Source organism: Pongo pygmaeus, chromosome 7 (assembly GCF_028885625.2).
Source record: "Pongo pygmaeus isolate AG05252 chromosome 7, NHGRI_mPonPyg2-v2.0_pri, whole genome shotgun sequence".
NCBI classification, from domain to species: domain Eukaryota; kingdom Metazoa; phylum Chordata; class Mammalia; order Primates; family Hominidae; genus Pongo; species Pongo pygmaeus.
Genome location: NC_072380.2, coordinates 144,836,098 through 144,856,604, shown reverse-complemented (window position 1 = coordinate 144,856,604; position 20,507 = coordinate 144,836,098). Strand labels below are relative to the sequence as shown.

Genomic DNA, 20,507 nt, shown 5'->3' with positions numbered 1-20,507 from the left:
AAGCATTCTAGTACTTCAGTGAAAAAAAGGAATTGCTTTTGTTCTTAGAACTGGCTAGGAGCTTCTGACTTTTGAGACACAACTACAGTACAGGAAAAAGAACATGGGAGAAGTTAGAAGGTCAGCATTCTTGATACATATAATTTTTACTTCTTACCTGTCAATCTCAGATAAGTAAAGAGCTAAAATACCTTACCCTACTAACTCTTCTCTTTTTGTCCGTTTGCCTTAATTCAGATAATTATGATGCAGCTTCCTAGCATCAAGAACCCCCAAGTCGGCCAGGCGTGGTGGCTCACGCCTGTAAACCCAGCACTTTGGGAGGCCGAGGCGGGTGGATCACGAGGTCAGGAGATTGAGACCATGCTGGCTAACATGGTGAAACCCCGTCCCTACTAAAAATACAAAAAATTAGCCGGGCGTGGTGGCCGGCGCCTGTAGTCCCAGCTACTCAGGAGGCTGAGGCAGGAGAATGGCGTGAACCTGGGAGGCGGAGCTTGCAGTGAGCCGAGATAGCGCCGCTGCACTCCAGCCTGGGTGACAGAGCAAGACTCCGTCTCAAAAAACAAACAAACAAAGAAACATAAAAAGAACCCCTAAGTCATGCCATCAGTGTCTACTTTTTTTCTTTTTTTTAACGTCTCCTTTCTTTAAATCCCTTTAAGTCATTTGTTGGTCCTATTCATTCTACTTTAAAGTAGAGTACTCCTGCCCTCCTGTCTCTCTCTGTTAACCTCCAGCCTGGCTACTCTAGATCCTCATTCCATCAACTGTGGATTATTACAAGGATCTCCTAACTGGCCTCTACCTCCAGTCTCTTCTTTCTAATTTAGCCTTGTCACACTTGAGAGGTTCTTTTTATGAAAGCACAACTCTAATAATGACACTGACTAAATTTCGGTGTTTACCTACCTCCTGTGAAGTGACATACAAAGCCCTCAGCCTGGTATACAACTTTCTATAATTTTGCTTCAATCTTATCTCCCACTCATCCCTTTTGTGGATCTTTTTTTTTTTTTTTTTTTTCAAGACTAACTGCTTTATACTAGCATTTAATGATTCATATTTTTATATACCATAGCTGGTAAATACAAGCTACGTACTTTATTTGGTGATCTACTAAAGTACAATCTGTTCCAACTCTAGAGGGAAAACTGGTTATGTTGGAGTTATAGAGAAGTGGTGCAAAGGCACCATCCTAAAGGAATTTCAACATTCCCTTTATAATCTATGACTTTTGCTTTATCTATGATCTACAACACTAACCTAGACTATATAACGCCCTTGGGCCTACATAAAATCTGCCATTCATTTTTTCTAATTATAGTAGTTGCTATGTCACGTCTACTAATATCATAGTAATTTGATAGCATCTAGCACCACAGAGTGTGACTAATATTGACTAGATGCTAGCATACACACAAGTTTCTCCAGTTGTATTTGGGGAAAAAAGGCAGGAGTACATGGATATAAAACAAAGATCTGTTATTTGTGCTAGAAAAAACAACAATCTTTTACAGTCAACCAGTGACTTAATTTTGTACCAAAAAATTCAATATATACTCAAAATTTAATATATATAACATCCTACCCATGCCCTTAAATAATCAAGCACTTACTATAAGCTTTTAGAGAGAAGAGTAGTGTGGTGATTTCAGGTTTTACTCATATCAGTTATGCATATATAAGGAAGCAAAAAATCATGCCTATAGTGCTTTATTCTATTAGTCAAGCTGATAATTTTATCTCAGAAGACAGAGATGCCTCTGTTCTATTTTAGTCATTTATCTTCTTGAATACATTAATTTAAGTTAGGTATCGTTATAAAAATGTGTGTGTATACATACATATATGCATATATATGTGTGGTGTGCATATATATGCATTGGGAAGCATTCCTCTAAAGTCAACCACAAATTTATACTCTAAAAATACCTTTTACCTTGAGTCTCTCAAATCTCCCTCTTGCTTTGAGATATGTAAAAGGTATAAAATCAACTGCTTTATGATAAAAATATCAATAATACATTTTATGGCATCAGTACATTTTTAGAAGAAATAATGTATTATTTAGAAGAAATAATAATATACATCTTTTTATATATGGCAACTTTTAGAAAAAGTTCACCAAATGATTCTCAGTAGGCCAAGGTTGGAATTGCAAATGTCAGAACTGGCACATCTCAAGTGGACCAGGTATTTCAATAGACTAGAGTAACAATTTGAGTTTAGGGAAACAGAAGTTTGTTATGGTTTCCATCTAAACAACCTTCTGACTCTCTCTCTTTTTTTTTAAATTATAAGTTCAAAAAGCAAAAGCAAATACATCTGAGGATAAACTAGGATTATACATATAAAACTATAAATAATTTTGACCAAATAAAAAAGTTATTTTTTATGAGCAATGTTCTTACCTGATTCATTTTAAGAAAATAGTTTGATATTCTGCTGCACCATTAACTGGTAAAATAACTATCTGATGTGAATTTCTCCTGTCCATTATATGAAAGTAATTAATTAGTTTTAGCCTAGAAGATAGTATTATTCTGTCTTCTGGTATTTGAACAAACATCTCTAATATCCAAAAGCAGATTCCACAATGGTAAATGAGTCCGAAACTCAAATGTGCTCAAGTAAATGTGACACTAAAGTGTACTTAACTTTTCAGATGCTTGGTGTGAGGCATATTTGACTTAGCACTTATAGTAAATGAAAAACAACAGGATCTTGTAAAAGTTAATAAAAATATTAACAGACTTTTAATGTAAGATTTGTGTCAAGAATCTTTCCCCTACATTGAGTCTTTATGCAAATGTTTTTTTCAGTTGATTTTATCAAAATAGACTGACTCTTTCCAACAGTTTCAAGTGTTCGCTATATATTTTTGAAAGAAGTAAGAATAGTTAACAAAAGGAGAAAGGTGAAAATACCAGTCAATAACACATAGCGTTCCCTTAACAAAATTAAGTTTATAATCTAAGACTTTGGATGAATTTCTTCCCTAGAAAGGTAATAGCGGCAAATCCATAATCATTAAAAGACAGAACTAGCAAGATACTCTTCTTACTGGTAAGGAGTGTATAAATTAAATAGCTCTGAAGAAAGAGGTGAATTTGGGAAAGTTTGTTATTAAGTCTTAAATTGGTAAGAAACTTTAGCCTTAATGCGTTGAGTTTCAAAATGAACACTAAGTGCTTCTTCAACTACTCTTGATGCCGTGCTGATAAGTTCTTAACAAAACTGATAACTTCTATGTAATGGGGAGCTGAATGGCATAGAAAACGTAAGTCAGTTGGCTGTACTCTGGCCACCAAATAGGTTTAGTACCTGAAGACAAATAAATCAATAGGAATTGTAAGGGGGTAGGAGGGAGGCTTGAGAAAGCATAAATTCAGCTAATTTCCTTTCCCTTTCCCTATGTGGATATTCTTTTAATTATGCATATTGTACTAATGAGAAATAATAAAATACTTAGGAAGGCAAACAACGGATAAACCACAAGGTGGAGGTTGACTTGACATGCTGGCATTTTGGCATTTTTACTTGACTATGAAAAAATTCTCTGGTGATTTGTGTAGAATAAGTCCTAGAGAATACTGGCTGCTTTTTCCCCTATAACTCAGGAGGGTACACTCTTGTGCTCTTTCGAAATGGGAGGAGAGCATGAAATCTATGATGTTTTAAATGAGCCACAGTCCTTACAGAGTACACAGTTCACTGACACAGCTTAAACTACATCCTTACTATCCAAAATAATTAAAACATTTTCCCTTATAGATGAAGTTTTAAAACTTTTCAAAGGTAGTGAGCATTTGGCTTCACATGAGGATGTATAGTTCTATCTATTTCTGTAATTTGCATTTCCTAAATTTTTAAAAATAAGTAGGACCTAGAGGGCCCACTAATTTAATGACAGCCTTTGTATAAAGTTTCTTAAAAAAAAAAATTATACTTTACAGTTCCTTTTATTACACTAAATTATAATGTGAAATCTGACATTGTAACATATGTTAGGTTTATATATCTTTACAGACAGCTGAAATGAGTTCAGTAAAATAAATTATAAATAAATTCAAAGCTAAATCAGATTAATTTCTACTAATAATTTAGTTGATTTGAGGATAATTTAGAGTTGTATTTTCTCCTGTTTGAAAGGGTGGAAGGCAAAAAATTCCTTTAAATGATGTCTACCAAGACAGTACTCTACCATAAACTTTCAGTAACTTACCACATCATCAGAAGGAACATTGTTGGATAAAATATCCACCTGAATGGATACGGTGTCCACAATGCTTTTTCTTCTAGAAAGTCGATCTTCATCTAAAATAAAATTGTTTTCTTCTCATTATTTGTTAGAAATGTTATGTTGCTTTTCATTTATAAACTCTACTTATTTCAGATTTCAAAAACTGTCAAAAAATTAAGACAGTTTGTCTTTTTTGTTCCTTCTAAATACATAAAGCAGCGTGTTCTCGGACTTTTACATTTCGTGAAGCAGATTAAAAAGTAAAATTGATGAGGTGAACTGAAATAAGGTTATCTGATTTTTATTTTTCAAAAAGGGGCATTTAGGACAGCAACATCAACAACCACTACTGAATAGTTTAATTAAAAAAAGCAAGTCAATGTAACAGCAAACGAAGGAAGTACATAATCTAAACTTAATACATTTAGCCTAAATGAAAACTGACAATATTGCCCTTATCTCTCTAATATTTTCAGGAAACAGTGAAAGCTGTCAACTAACTCTGGTTCTAGGATGACAGTTTGGGAAGCAATGTCTAAAGGTGCTTACAGTGCATTACAATTTGTGGACTGAAAGAATTTGCTGTTTCAATTAATATCTCCTCCAGCATTGTCCATTCAGTCATCTCCATCAGCTGTTGTTATTTTGCTTTATATTTGACCACTTCTCCAGAAAGATGTTGTCTTTAACTGAGTGCTCTAGCTAATCTACTTTTGTGCCCCCAATTCATTTGTACAGTCTGAACAAATTGCTCTGATTTTTCACTACTGACTATGCTGAAGTCCTGTAATTATAATCCCAACCCCAACCACTCTTCTGACAGCACTTTTAAATAAAATCCCATGGTCTTCCAATCACTAAATTCAAAAGCTATTCTTAGCCCATTTTCTGCTTAACCACTTCATGAACCTTTGAATTTGTTGATCATAATGTCCTTACATACATTCTTTTCTACTTCTGTTTTTCTACTTTAGCATTCAATACTCAACAAATCTAGGAAGTGATTAGAGACCCTGTTAGGTGTTAGGGACAGTCTGCTGAATAGACATTACACATCCCGTGCAGCTTACACTTTAACAGGAAATTTATACAATAAAATCAACAAATTATTAAAGTGTGATGGAGAGTACAGGATTCTAGGAAAATATCAAATAATCATGATTACAATCAAAAAAGGAAGTCACTTTGTGTATTCTAATATATAGAATTAGAGGCTTATTCAACCCTTGGAAAGCTGAGTGAGTAAAAATTAGGCTAGCCATCGGATAGTCTCAGTCTGCAGCATGGAGATGGTAATTCTCAAGAAGCTTCTGGAAGCTTCTAGTCTGATCTCCACTCATTTGAATGTTACACTGTCTTTCAAAGATAACAGTTTCTCCTCTTCTACTTGCAAATTTTTCTGAGTGCTTTTCATTGTCAGTCTCTGATTCTGAAAAAACATAGTTCCAATTTTTCCTTTACGATACAGAAGAGAATTCAGAAAGGGTGACAATGATGCCAAGTTGGCTACTGTTCTACTCCCAGTCCTAAAAGGAATGTACTCACCCAGGTCACATCCCAGGACTTCTAACTCTCTCAAAGAGTTTCCAGGTACTATTAGGGTTGCAGCTAGCACCTAGTAAGTGCTCTATAAATACTTGAGTGACTGAGCAGGATTCTGGCACCTCCTTTTCTGAGTTCAACATTTCCAATTTCTTATTAATCAATTCTATTTGACATGTTCTAAATCCAATTCCGCATCTCTAAATAAGCCATCTATATCTCCACATTGTCCTATTTATTTTCAAGAGTGTCATCATTCAAAATCTTCATCTTTTCTTACCATCTCTTAGGATAGCTTTCAAGTGGGTCTTCCTAGTATGTTTCTCCCTTCTATACTACCAATATAGTTGTTTCTAAAACAGATCATTTTCAGTCCTAATTATAATTGTTAAACAAATGCAGCCCACTGCTTAATGCAGAGTTCCCGAAGTTTTCTACCTCACTGCACACATTAAATTATAATGCATGCATGGTACACAGAGATAAATGGAAGGGCCTGCTCATATTGCAGGCTCAGACTGCCCCAGGCCCTCTCCAGCTACCTGAAGAGGTAAGGAGAACAATACCCAGACACACCTATAATGTTCCCCCAAAACAGTAGGGAAGCTCAGGTCTAGAATCAGCGTAACAGCAGAGTTACTGTATCATCTGGCAACACTTCATCTTTCTCTCTCTTTTTTTTCTTCCTGAGACAGTGTCTCTTCTCTGTCAACCTGGCTGGAGTACAGTGGTGTGATCAGAGCTCACTGCAGCCTCAAACTCTTGGGCTCATGTGATTCTCCCATTTTAGCCTCCCGAGTAGTCAGGACTAAAGGCATGTGCCACCATGCCCAGTAAATTTTTTTTAACTTTTAAGTTCAGGGGTACATGTGCAGGTTTGTTATACACGTAAATTTGTGTCATGGGGGTTTGTTGTACAGATTATGTCATCACCCACATATTAAGTCTAGTATCCATTTGTTGTTTTCTGGATGCTCTCCTTTTTCCCACCCTCCACCCGTCAACAGGTCCCAGTGTGCATTGTTCCCCTCTATGTGTCTGTGTGTTCTCATCATTTAGCTCCCACTTACAAGTGAGAACATGTGGTATTTGGTTTTCTGTTCCTGTGTTGGTTTGCACATGCGTATGTTCATTGCAGCACTGCTCACAACAGCAAAGACATGGAATCAACTGACTAAATTTTTTGTTTTAACTTTTTGTAGAGACGGGGTATTTTTTTTTTTTTTCTCAAGCTGGTCTCAACTCTTGGCTTCAAGCAATCCTCCTACCTCGGCTTCCCGAAGTGCCAGAATTACAGGTGTGAGCCACTGTGCCCAGCCTATGCTCCATCTTTCTAATCCCATTCTGTATATACTGTGATTTTACTTTACTGAAGGGGCAAAGAATGAAGAATTAAAAGCAATCAGCAAGAAACTGGTTTCTCTCTTACTGACTACTCCTCTACTCCAAGGTAGCCTTCCATGGTTGTAACTAATACTGTTAGTCAATATTATAGTTTGCCCCTTTCTGGGGATGTGACAGGATTGCAATTCCTGTCCTCTCTGTGGTTAGGAGGGGTTCTGTAACAAGTCCTGGCCAATACAGTATGAGTAATGTGCCAGACAGTGGTAGCTCCATTAGCTTGGATTCCAGAATGTGGATGATGTATAGTTATGTACAGCGAGTCTGAGCAATAAATACATCTTCACTGTTTCAAACCATTAAGAATTTGGGTTTGTTTGCTACTATAGCATAACCTAGCTAGGGTTTCTTAACCTTGACACTATGGACATTTTTGGCCAGATAACTCTTGTTGTGGGAAGCTGTCCCTTGTATTATAAGATGTTCAGCAGCATCCCTAGCTTCTACGCACTAGATGCCAATAGGCCTATCTCATCTCTCTCTGTCCCAGTTGTGACAAGTAAAAATTTCCCCAAGATTGCAAAATTCACCCTTAGCTGAGAACCAGTAACTCAGTCCATCCTAATGACAGACCTTTCTACAATTTTACCTGTATGTCACCGCCATGTTAACTAAGCTTCTTAAAACACTAACCACATAACTTCCCAAGCTATGCCCCACAAACTGCTTGTGAATTAAAAGGACATTCTAGGCTCTCTCATCAGATCTTACCAACAGTAACTTCAACCTTCCTTAATCAATCTAGTGCTCAACTCAAAGATGCCTGCTTTCTAACCTCTGTGCATGCTGTGGGATATCTGCTTTCTAGAATCATGTCATTACCTGCCCTTCTTTGCCATCCTCTTCACGATAGAGATTCTTATCTTTCAAGGCCTATCTGAACATCACATCGCTTCCTTAAAGTGTTAAATATTACTCCAATTATTTCTACTTGTCCCTTTTTCTTCTGAGCTACAAAAACTTACTACCGGTTATTAATGAACTTCCCTTCCATCATCCTTCAGCCTTGTACTACCGTCATGTACATTGATGTCTGATCTACATATCCATGCACGAAATTCAGTGAGACTCTGGGTTTTGTATCTCCCATACAAAAGTCATCCACGTTCTACTGCATGAAGGCTGAAGGTACAGAATCAGTACATACTCAACTGCAACAAAACAGGACACATTATTTTGCAAGAATTTTCAGGATGAGAATATTTTATATCCTGCATGTGGCTACTGCTGAGTTAACCTAGACCCTGTATTTTTTGTTTTTCCTTCATAATCATGCTTTGATACAAATAACTGGACATAAAGACATCAATGGAATTGCCACAAGGCAGTATGTGGTCATGCCTGCTGATCTGCTTATAGCATCTAGGCAGATTAACTTTCAAGGTCTCACCGGAAGTGAAAATAAGGGCTTCTCTCAAAGGAGGCTATAAAATAATTTCTGGGTTAATTTATGAAAGCTGAGGGGTTGCAGAAAGAGAGTCATGTTGAAGCCAATAATAAAAAAGAAAAGACAAGTATGGGGGCAGGAAAGGGGTCACTGAGCGGCAAAATCATTGAGAACAAAAAGGAAATATAGTGTTGTCTCAAAGGTGATCAATAATCACCTTCCAGGAAAATCCAAAGAAAGGTCTTAATCAATTTTCTGCTTCTCTGAAGCTTCAGCAATTTGTGCCACCTTTCCCTTTTTGGAAGCTCCTCTACCTGCCTTCTCACCCCCCAACCTCCTAGCACCCACATTCCAACATTACCTTACTTTCCTTTCACATTCTTGAGACTTTCAGCTTTGGAGCTTTACGTTCCTTCCCAACATGGCCTCTCCTCAGGAAAAGAGAACTGTCTAAAGCCATTCCATCCTCTTTCTCTCCATGCCTTCACTGTGAGAAGTCATCCTCCCTGAAGGCTTTAGCAAAATCCCCTATGTTGCTGTTTTCAAAATTTTCATTATAACCTCCTAACCCTCACACAAAACCCAGTCCTATCTCCTAACTGCCTACAAGCTACTTTACTTGCATGCTCCACTGTCAAAGATACTCAACAAGAGGCTTATCTCCAAAACCAGCCACTTTTTCCTATTCATTTCTATTAATAAAAACTCTATCCTTCTACCACCCCAGATTCAAAACTACTTAGAGTTTCAGCTGAAATATGTACTTCTTTCCTTCTTCACTTGAACCCAGCTGATATGGTTTGGCTGTGTCCCCACCTAAGTCTCAACTTGAATTGCATCTCAAGAATTCCCACCTGTTGTGGGAGGGATCCAGTGGGAGGTAACTGAATCATGAGGGTTGGTCTTTCTGACATTATTCTCGTGATAGTGAATAAGTCTCATGAGATCTGATCAGTTTATCAAGGGTTTCTGCTTTTGCTTCTTTCTCATTCTTTCTTGCCACTGCCATGTAAGAATTGTCTTTCACCCTCTGCCATGATTGTGACACCTTCCCCAGCCACGTGGAACTGTAAGTCTAATTAAACCTCTTTCTTTTGTAAATTGCCCAGTCTCTGGTATGTCTCTATCAGCAGTGTGAAAACGGACTAATACACCAGCTATATCTGTCATCCCTCTCAGAAAAACAAAACACACACAAAAAAAACAAGCAAATGAAATGGTAAGTAAATCCTATGCGTCCCCTCAGTTTTACACCATTCACTCAAGTGCCCAAGCCAGAATCCTGGACAAAATCCCTGGCTTTCTTCTTGTCTCTCCATACCAATCAAATGCCTATAAATTCTCTCTCATAAATTTTTCTAGAATCTACCTACTCTGTATCCTCACTGATGCCTCTTTATTATGGGCCACTGTCATTTCTCCTAAGGATGACTAACATGCCATCAAAATAAATAGTCACCTCATTTCCAGTTTGCAAAATTACAACCAAAGTACTACTTCTAAAATGCAACTCTGATCATGTTATCCTCTGATTAAAATCACTCATGCTTCCCCATTGCCTTCAGAACAGAGTTCAAACTAGTTCACCTTGCTCTACAATTCCTAACTCCACTCCCTGAAGTCTGCCGTCACTCTATATTAATTCACAGAACAAATCCTATTCTTGCCTACCTCATTCCTTCACACATGTTGTTACTACCATATGAAGCACAGTTCACTTGCCTAACACCTGCTTCAAGCTCATCTTGGAGGCTTTTTCCTCTGGAAGATATCCCTGGCCAGCCAAACCTGGATTAAATATTTGTACGTGCTATTGGAGGACCCTAAATGTCCCTAATCATACCCGAACAGTCATATTAAAATTGCCTGGTTATTTATCTTCTTAGAGAAAAATTATATAATGAAATTAACTTATTTCCTATGCACCTAGAATAATACCAAATCATCTGCTGTGTTTTGTGGTTCAAGTGAACAATACATTTAAGAGAGACTGTGAGCTTTGTGAAAGTACGGACCTACCCGTCTTGTTCATTCTGGCTTTTGCTTGCACAGCACCTGGCACACTGGAGGTGCTCGCTTAATACTTAAATAACTGTATGAGTTGACTGAAGCCACTGGTACCTCTGAACGATTCAGATGGGGGACACTACTGTTTCCCCCTCATAAAGCAGTACTTGGCACAGGACTAAACATACACTGTGCATTCGAATTCTAGGTTGATTAGAGATAAGTAAAATACAATACTCAGCTAACATTTATCAACCACATTATGATGATGCCAGGCATCAATAGTTCAATAAACTTTAGGTAGATCATCATTCTTTCTCTATATCTAGTTATCATTGTGTTTCAATCATTCATCTGCTTTTCCCACTAGATTGTATTCCTTGAGGATAAGAATTGCATCTTAACATCTTTCTACCCTATGAAAGTCATAACAGTGCCTGATATATATTACACTGTAGGCACTCAGTAGAAGTTAGAGAAAGAAATGATAAAAATCAATCTGGATCTTTCTGGATGCCTGAACAATATTTGAGCCCCTGAAAAATAGTGAAATCAAATAATTTATTAAGCAACTAACTGGAGAGGCTGTTAGTGGTGTCACCTAATCATTTAATTCAATTTTAGCCTCACTATCCTCATTTGTAAACAAAGATAATGCTACCTTCCTCACCAAACCATTATGAGAATTACATAAGAAAATGAATACAAAGCACTTATCACAGTGCCTGGCACACAGTGCATAATAAATGGTAGCTCCTAGTTTGTGATGATGATGTGTACTGCATGATACACAATAAACTAAATATGTTCTGCTTTTTATTTTAATACATTGTTCTTAAATCCCTTGAATTTTTTAAATGAATATCTGATGGTTACACAGCAAAAGGAAATTTAATTCCAGATTCAGTATCCCATAAAATATCACTGTTTATTCTGTTTCTGCATTAAGGCAGGATACTAATGCCACAGATAGGTTCTAAACTATCAGTCTTTACAAATCAGAAAAATCTAGTAGGATTTCTAGTAGTGCAGTTACACAATTAAGTAGACACTAAAATATTCAGAATTCTTCTAGTCATTGGTAGAGACGCATTACGAGAGAATACATCTTTTTTAGGGGTGGGAGGAATCAGGGAAGTGCAGACCATTTGTTAAAAATTGTAAAAGTACCAGAGCTTTCATTAAAAATTGTTAAGAGTTAAAGGAACAGGGTAAAAAGAAATAACAGGGGTAAAAATAAACTAGGGCTATAAGGAAGATAAAGGAAAATAATAATTAAACCAATTATAGCAAATATGCAGGCCACTGGCCCCATTTTCTAAAAGGCACATTTTATTAAGCTATTTTCCTAGAGGACAGGTGAGGGAAAAGGCAGGCCAAACTGACAACTGGATTTACCTTCGTGCTTGTGCCTGGGTTTAAGAGGTTTTTTGCTTGAAGGAAAGAGAGCTAAATTCAAATTATAAGAGTAAAATATTTTAAATGTTTTTTTAATATTTTAAATTATAAAGCTCTAATAATGTTTTATTCTTAGCACTTTTATTTCCTCAAGGAGTTCCTAAGGAACACAATCTTTTATAGCATAAAGTTTAAAAGAAAATGCAAAAGCACTCATTAACATCTCAGACTGTTATGAACAACTATTACTGTACTAAATGTATATATTTTGGATCCATGTTATTAAAAAAAAAGCCATTTACAAAGACTGTGCTACTTGTAGTGACTAATCCAGAAATCTTTCTAAGTGAAATCAAATGGTTGCCTTGTAGAACAGAGGTATCCCCAAAGAACTAATTCACTTACAAAATTTAATATTTATATAGTCACCAAATTAAAATGAAAGCGTAAGACATAAATTCTTTGATTTTAATTTTTACAGTAAAAGTTGAATACAAGACACTATGCAATTTTGCCTTCAAACAGAATTATTTCAGGCAATGGGAAAAATAGAAGGAAATATATAGATCACAGAGAAAAAAAAATCCCTAACTCAAAAAGTTTGTCGTTTTATTTATATAACAACAGTGTGTACTCTTTCAAATAACGAAAGTTGCCTAATTCATTAACCTCAATAATCACTTATCATTGAACAATTTCCATCAATTTCCATAACTTAAATGAATATCATTTAATGAGAAAAGATCTCACTTTAAAATATACTATTAAATAAAATATTAAGTATTATAACAATAAATATTCAAGGACTTGATTTGCTCGTGGTAAAATAATTATCTATGTCGTTAGAGATTTACTGAAGGTTTTCAATAGCAAAATTAAAAAACAGAAGTAAATACTCTTAAGCATTTGAAAATGGCTGGGCTATAGTAAGGACACACACCAGAATTAATTTTCATTGCTAACTGGGTAATGAAAAAATTACTATAACATAAGCAATCACCAGAGTGAGAGTTCTAATTATCCTCCTCTTACCTGTTACTTGCGGTACATACGGAACTGACAATCTCTCAACACTATATCCGCTTCCACCTAGCGACTCTGCAATCTTGTTGGTCAGAAAGTACAAATCTTTTTCATGCTTCTCTAAAGATTTTGGAAGCCTGCGAAGTTCATCAAAACAACAATCATTCAGTATTAAATTACTGAGCAAAAATAAGTTACTATGCAAAACATTCCAGAGCAAAAGCCTCAATATTCTAAATATAAACATAATGTAAACTGTAGTAGCAGAAAAATCAGTATATTTTAGGCAACTAATTTGAGCTCTTTAAAAACACACAGTATGTAGTCCCATATATTAACCATTCTGCAGTGATTCTTCTCTCAGTAACATTCCAATAGTGAATTCAGCCTTACATTACTCTGTTGATCTTTACTTGTTAAGTAATAAAGAACACTAAATGTAGCTTTTATTGTCATGTTAATTAAAAAGTGTACTGAGAGACAAAGTAAAAAAAAAATCAGTAGCCCACTGATTGTTAATGAAAACCACATTAGCCAGCTAAGTGTTAGGAAGTACTTGCCCACCCACATAAGGTTTCACTTTCCTTGCAAACTGCTTGATATTATCTTACGCTGATGCTTTCAAAATAAACTGCTTTTATAGCCCAAAAGTTCAAACAAAATATTATTCACATATATACTTTTCTTTAGAGAACAAGAAATAATGCAGGAAATAACACTGATTTTCCTTAATACATTCTTTCTTCCACAATATTTTGAGTATTTTTACCTATTACCAAACGTCTTCAACAGGATACTGTACTCTCTTAAAGGTTTGATCATTTACATATGAGAACATAAAATATGCTATATTTAAGAGACATATCCAACATTTTTTAAAAAGTGGGGTAAGTTTTCTCTCTTTTTTTTTTTTTTTTTTTTTGAGATGGAGTCTCGCTCTGCTCCGTCACCCAGGCAGGAGTGCAGTGGTGTGATCTCGGCTCACTGCAACCTCAGCCTCCTGGGATCAAGCGATTCTCCAGCCTCAGCCTCCTAAGTAGCTGGGACTACAGGCACGTGCCACCATACCCAGCTAATTTTTGTATTTTTTAGTAGAGACGGGGTTTCGCCATGTCGGCCAGGCTGGTCTAAAACTTCTGATCTCAGGTGATCCACCCGCCTCGGCCTCCCAAAGTGCTAGGATTACAGGCGTGAGCCACTGCGCCCGGCCAAGTCTTATTCTTAAAAAACTTTTTCAAGATTGACTCCATGTTGTGCATGAGTCAACATCCATAATGTGCAGGCCCTTTTATAACAAGGGAAATAATTAAATGAATTAAATGACAGACACAAAATGATGATTAGTATAAAGAAACAGGAATTATTATAACAGTATTTACTCCTTTATAATTATTACTGATTGGTTTATCAAGTCAGTACCCCATCCTTAAAATGTAAAGAATTAACATACATGCACTTATCTCTGAAGATATGCTCTGGTAGAAAATAAGGGGCTTCCATAGTTCGAATTTCAATAACCTAAAAAATACTCAAAAACAGAACAAAAATCAAAAACCCTACCCCTCAGGACCTTGCTATAAAAATCCAGAAAACAGCTTAAAAACAAAACAAGTTTAAACATTTATAAAAAATACCATCACTTCGTTTTTGAATTTAAGCTAAGTTTACAGCCTAACTGTAAAGTTTGTTTTGTTTTCACATCTATTATTCTTAAAATTTAACAGATAAAACTGTGACAATAAAATAATACATAAAGCAAAAAATGATGACACATTACATTTGATTATGCCTATTATAATAAAGCAAGAATATCTATTTTCTCAAATGCACTATTTTGGAAATTGCTTTACAAATCACCATCCTCCATCTGCTGCATTACCTTTTGCAGCCTGTGTACAAGGTCTCCAGGCACTTATGTGGTCTGGCTCCTCCAGTGAACTGTGAGCAAAGAGGTACTCTGCTTTTGTAGTATTTACTTCTCTAGTGGTGGGCATCAAATATTCACTCAAATGTCTGATTAATGAATGGATGAGTTTTGTTTCTTAGAGTATACTAAAAGCCTACATTTTAGCAAGGACTAAATGATGTGCTTCCAATTTAAGAAAAATAAAGTTCTCTCTTACAGATGTCTTTAATAGTGGACTTTTTCTGCTAGGTAACTTGGGGGCACTGAAATGTTTATTAAGTCATGCAAATAACGATGTAAGAGTGCTAAAGAAAACTAAATATATTTGAAAGACACAGGACAATTCTCTGAGATGCACATTAATTATTCAAGTTTTGAGATCTGCCTCAAGTAGTTTAGAATAAACAACAAGAGTATAATTTAAGAAAATTTAGATACTAAGAGTCATAAGTGTTCAAAGGAAAAAAGTCATAGAATAAACCACATAAGGTATTCTAGAAGAAAACCATATATTCCATTCAACCACTACATTAAACTATTATAATAAAACAACATGCATCTAAGAAAATACAAAAACAGTAGCTACAGTTTTAGCTGTAGTTTCAGTTTACTGGCTGTAAATTTTTATAGAACTATCTTAATTTGATACACAATCACCAAAGTTAAAAATAATCATCATTGGAATAAAATTAGCATTTTTGTACAAAATTCAAGTTTAAGGACTTTTCTAAATACATTACCTTGCTAACATGCTGGCAAAATGCAGGGACAGCTATCATCTGACTTACAAAGTTGAGGTATGCTGCAACCAGTGCCATGATTCCACAACGATGGAACATTGGCAAATTATCCTCATTGATAATTGCACTGTCCTTTAATAAGAAACAAACACATCAGAGAGATCAAGTTCTTATACTTCACCAGCATTTTCTCTGATTACAGTGGAAAACTGCAGGTAGTTCGGAAAGCTAACAAAAATGCCACTTTATCAGAAGTTATTTTCTAAAACAATTCTGAAAGGAAAATAAATGTTCTTTTACAAGAGAGTTAATTTTTTCAACTTAAACTCTCTTCCCTAGGAAAGCCTTTCCTGTTCTCATATATATATACACACACACATGCATATATAGCCATTGCATACTGTCCTATTACATAACACTTATGCAACTCTAATTAAACAACTACATGTATGTCATTCTTATTTAATGACTATTCCCCCCAGCGTAGGAAGTGTGGGTACAGGGACTGTGTTTGTCTTCTTCATCACACTATAACCCTATGGCCTTGAAGGATATTTAGCACACAAGTTGATGCTCATGCAACATATATAAAAGGAATAAATGAAGAATGTAATCATAGTCTTGAGTATTTTAGATTTACAACTAGCTACCTCCCTTTTAAAATTCATGTCCTTGGATAAAGGCAACATTTCAAAGATGGTGTCTACTTTATAAAAAAATGTTTTCTGCAGTGAATGGTTATGAAAGCATACCTGTAAAGCAATGGCCAATCGAATGAGATCAATAACTACTTCTTCATTAGCCAGTTCAATAGTTATAAGAGCAAGAGAAGTATAAAGTAGTTCATAGTTTTTCTGAACATTGTCTTCCTCTTTACAACCCAAATATATGTGCCGATACAGCTGTTGCCCATTCTGAGGAGAAAAGACAGAGGACAAAGGTAATTTTGCTTAAAATGTAGAAAAGGCAGATTTCACATGCATACACTTTTACAGTGTACCTATGTTATTACATAGCTTAACATGGAAATGAAATTTAAGTTGATGATCAGATAGTCAAATTTCAATTATTAATATCAAACAACATGCTAATATACAACTACAAACTAATGTTAAAGTTGAAGACAAACCTTAAATAAAAATAACCAGTAAAAAATAGTTCCTGTGCTAACAATGAAAATGTTTTTTAATAGTAATTTGAAAAAACAAAAGCAAATTATGGACTGACTTGAGAAAAAAAGTGAAATGGATGGCAGAATCCTGAGACACTTTGGCAATACAGCCTCAGCAATGATAAAGAATATTGTACTGAGAGGAAATGTACTGAGGCTCTCTTGACTGGGGAACAATCCCTGTGCTGTGGGTTAGTGGTACAAAGAAGAGCATCTGCAGGTTCTGTTACATTTTGGCAGGGAGTCCCTGAAGGCAAGTCTAAAGCCTATTAACAAGGAAGAGGTTAAAGAAACTCCCCAGGTATTGCACAGAGGTTTCCCCTAAACTAGACTGATCTAAGTAAAGATTATTACAATAAAGATTTATTATTTATTATTATAATAAAGATTATTAAAGCCTTTCCTTTCTAAAGCATTCCTGGATATAGGTGCAATGCCACTTCCAGTCACAATGGCAACATTAACTCAATTAGCTCTCAACTCTAACTGCCCGCTGGAATCACTGGACAACTGGAATGACCACCATGCTCTTGCCCTCCCCACTTCTCACTACTGTCCACCTTCTTCCAATATGATGTAACTGGTCAGTGGCAAAGCACAAGCATCAGTATTTTTTAAGTATAAAGCTCCCCATGTGGTTATAATGGGCAGGCAGGGTTAAGAACACTCATTTTTCCCATGTGGAGAGACTTTAGGCTTAATATTCCAAGCCTGTTTCTCAGAAGGTTCTTCTGATCATTTTATGAAAAGAAACTGGGCGAGAACAGCACAGACTCTTCTGAAGCCAGCATGTCTGTAACAAGTATGCATTCTGCTCTGTTCTCTATTTAATATGCACTGAGGTCCCATCCTGGTAAGGAGGCCTATAGTTCTCCAGCTGTGACAATGACTAACTGGTTAAGTCGGCTTAAATCTGTGCTACAGTGTTAGTAAGCCTTTTTTGGCTACAGACATAAAGTTACCCACCAGATTCCTTTATTTCTGAAGTTGTTATTTTGGTTTCCACCTTTCTGAATCTAGAGTTTGTCTCTCTCGTTCTTTCTCTCTCTCAAACACAAAAGGTTTCTATACTTGGGTGGGGTAAAAAAAACTTTATGTATTGGGTCCTCTCAAAACCTAAGAATATTCTTGAATTCTATGGTTCTAAACATCATTAACAAACATTAAAGTGGTGCATACATATGTGATAATTTAGACTTCAGGTTCCTTAAGTAATTCAAGTTTGTTTTTAAAAATTACCTACTACATAGTCACCATATTAGATGAAATAAAAAATCCGTAATATGTAATGTAAAAATACAAATAGGTATAATGACTTTACAAATTGGTATGGCATTATCTAGTGAATCTGAAGAATACATAATCTATTACTCAGCAATTCCTCTCCTACAGGCCTTGGAGAAATGGGAGTTATATACAGCATAACACATGTACAAGCATGTTTTTAGGAGCACAGTTCATAACACTCACTAACTGGAAAGAATTCAAATGTCTGACAACAAAAGAAAACTTGTGGTATATTCATATCATGGAATACTACTGAAGCCACACGTGGATGAATTTTACCAAAATAGAGATGAACAAAAAAAAAAAAACTAAACTTAAAAGAATACACAATGTATGGTTCCCTTCACCCAAATTACGAAAACTGGCAAAATTAAACAATATAGTTCAAGGACATAATGTATATTTAGGTTATCAAACTGTAAAAAAAATTTGAAGGAGTCAATTTCCATCAAAGTCAGAGCAATGATAGTGATTACCTGTAGGGGAGAGGATGGAGTTATGAAGAAGACAGAACATGTGGGATGCTTTTGGTTATACTGTTGTTCACCTTAAAATAAAGTAATAATTCCCATATATTTTATATTTCATAATAAAAAGTACTCTTTTCAACATAATTCCTTGATTTGGTGAAACATTAACAAGAGCTTTTTCACATGGTGAGAAACTATATAGTGAGTTGTAGACTCAGTGGTGGCAGCTGTTTTCTCTGGAAGACTACGCTTCACTAGGAAATTACAGGTGAAGTGATACCTCCCAATGTATAAGGGATTCCAGCCCTGGAACCGTTTTTCAAACAGACTCCGTATATAAGATGCCCCTAAAACATTCAGATGGAGTAGTTTTAGGCTGGGTAGTAATCTAAGACACAGTTGCCTGAACAATGTTAACATAGAAAATATACTGTCTATGCTAAACTAGGATTCTCTTAACTAAAGGCCAGTCCATCATCCTGTGGCTACAGAACCCAACTTTTTTTCTTTAGTTCTTTGCAGAAACTTATCTGAGTTGCTAGTTAAGGTTTCATATGAAAATCAAACAACGTTTTTACTGATAAAACAAATTGGAAGGTAAATGAAAAATGGCGTCAAATTATAAAAATAAAATTTTGACAAAGGAAAAAAAGTGTGAACACATTGCTTCTAAAGAGAAAGACAAAAAGGAATGGTTTACATTAATGATAACAAATGCTTAGCAAAGAAAGTTACTTTAAATTATAAAACAGAGGAATAACTAATTCAGAGAACAGTTTAAGGATTCAAAATCTAACATGAAATAATAGTCTAATCTTGCCATTAAATTATAGCCTTTCAAATTGGTTGACTAGCAAAATAAACAGCAGAAGCATTATTTCTATAACTCATAATGGATAAAATGAAATCCAGTCTCAATGTTCATGACTGTTTAATGTCACTGTATAAAGTCAAAAACTCAAAAATCAGGTATAAATTGAGTTTACAAAATTCATTATATCAGTAATGATTTAAAATTCCTCAGTATGGAATCAGCCTAAGTGTCCATCAAGAGATGAATGGATAAAGAAAATGTAGTATATATACATACAATGAAATACTATTCAGCCTTACACTAGAAGAAAATTCTTTCATTTGTGACAGTATGGATGAACCTGGAGGACATTATGCTAAGTCAAACAAGTCAGTCACAAGAAATACTGCATAATCTCACTTATATGTGGAATCTAAAAGAGTTGAACTCACAGAAGTAGAGAATGGTGGTTAGCAAGAGCTGGGGCCTGAGAGCGAGAAGGAGGGTATGGAGAGATTATTGATCAAAGGTTACAGGGTTTCAGACAGATAGAAGGAGTTAAGTTTTGAGATCTATTGCACAGCAGGGTGACTATAGTCAATAATAGTGTATTGTATATTTCAAAATAAACTAAGAGTAAATTTCAAGTATGTCACCATAAAACAAGATAGGTAAGCAAGAAAATGGATATGTTAATTAGCTGGATTTAAACTTTCCACATTATATACATATAATCAAAACATCATACTGCATCCCATAAATGTATAAATTTGTCAATAAAAAATATTTTAAAAAATTGAAGTTCCTCAGTTATGTAGAATTCATCAGTTAGGTGATATAAAGAAATACAAAAATAAAAATTGAGAGGAATTAATGTATCTGTCCTATTTATTAACCAGTTTTTTGATATACAGTATAGCCTCACTTAAATATTTTATTCAAGGAATCACATTAATTTAGGAAGAATGATATTTTGTAAATTATTTTTTAAATGTAGTTTTAAAACGGAGTTAACTTGAAACACAGCAATCAATAGTAATGGTAGAAACAGAAACATTAAAGACAGTGTCCAAGAGAAAGCATGGTCTAGTAAAGAGGCAAAAAAGAACATGGATTATGGGTCTCTGCACCTAGCT

The 20,507-nt window shown here is 35.3% G+C and overlaps 1 protein-coding gene across 3 annotated transcripts in view; it reads right to left on the bottom strand.

Moving 5' to 3' along the window:
* EFR3A (EFR3 homolog A) overlaps positions 1–20,507 on the bottom strand; it is a 109,651-nt gene that overhangs the window by 12,867 nt on the left and 76,277 nt on the right. For all 3 annotated transcript variants that reach the window (XM_054498090.2, XM_054498091.2, XM_054498092.2), the window contains 5 exons: positions 16,403–16,564; positions 15,651–15,782; positions 14,455–14,522; positions 13,014–13,141; positions 4,229–4,320 (listed from right to left, as the gene is read on the bottom strand). In XM_054498090.2, coding sequence (XP_054354065.1) covers positions 4,229–4,320; positions 13,014–13,141; positions 14,455–14,522; positions 15,651–15,782; positions 16,403–16,564 — 582 coding nt within the window. The remainder of the gene's footprint in view (positions 1–4,228; positions 4,321–13,013; positions 13,142–14,454; positions 14,523–15,650; positions 15,783–16,402; positions 16,565–20,507) is intronic.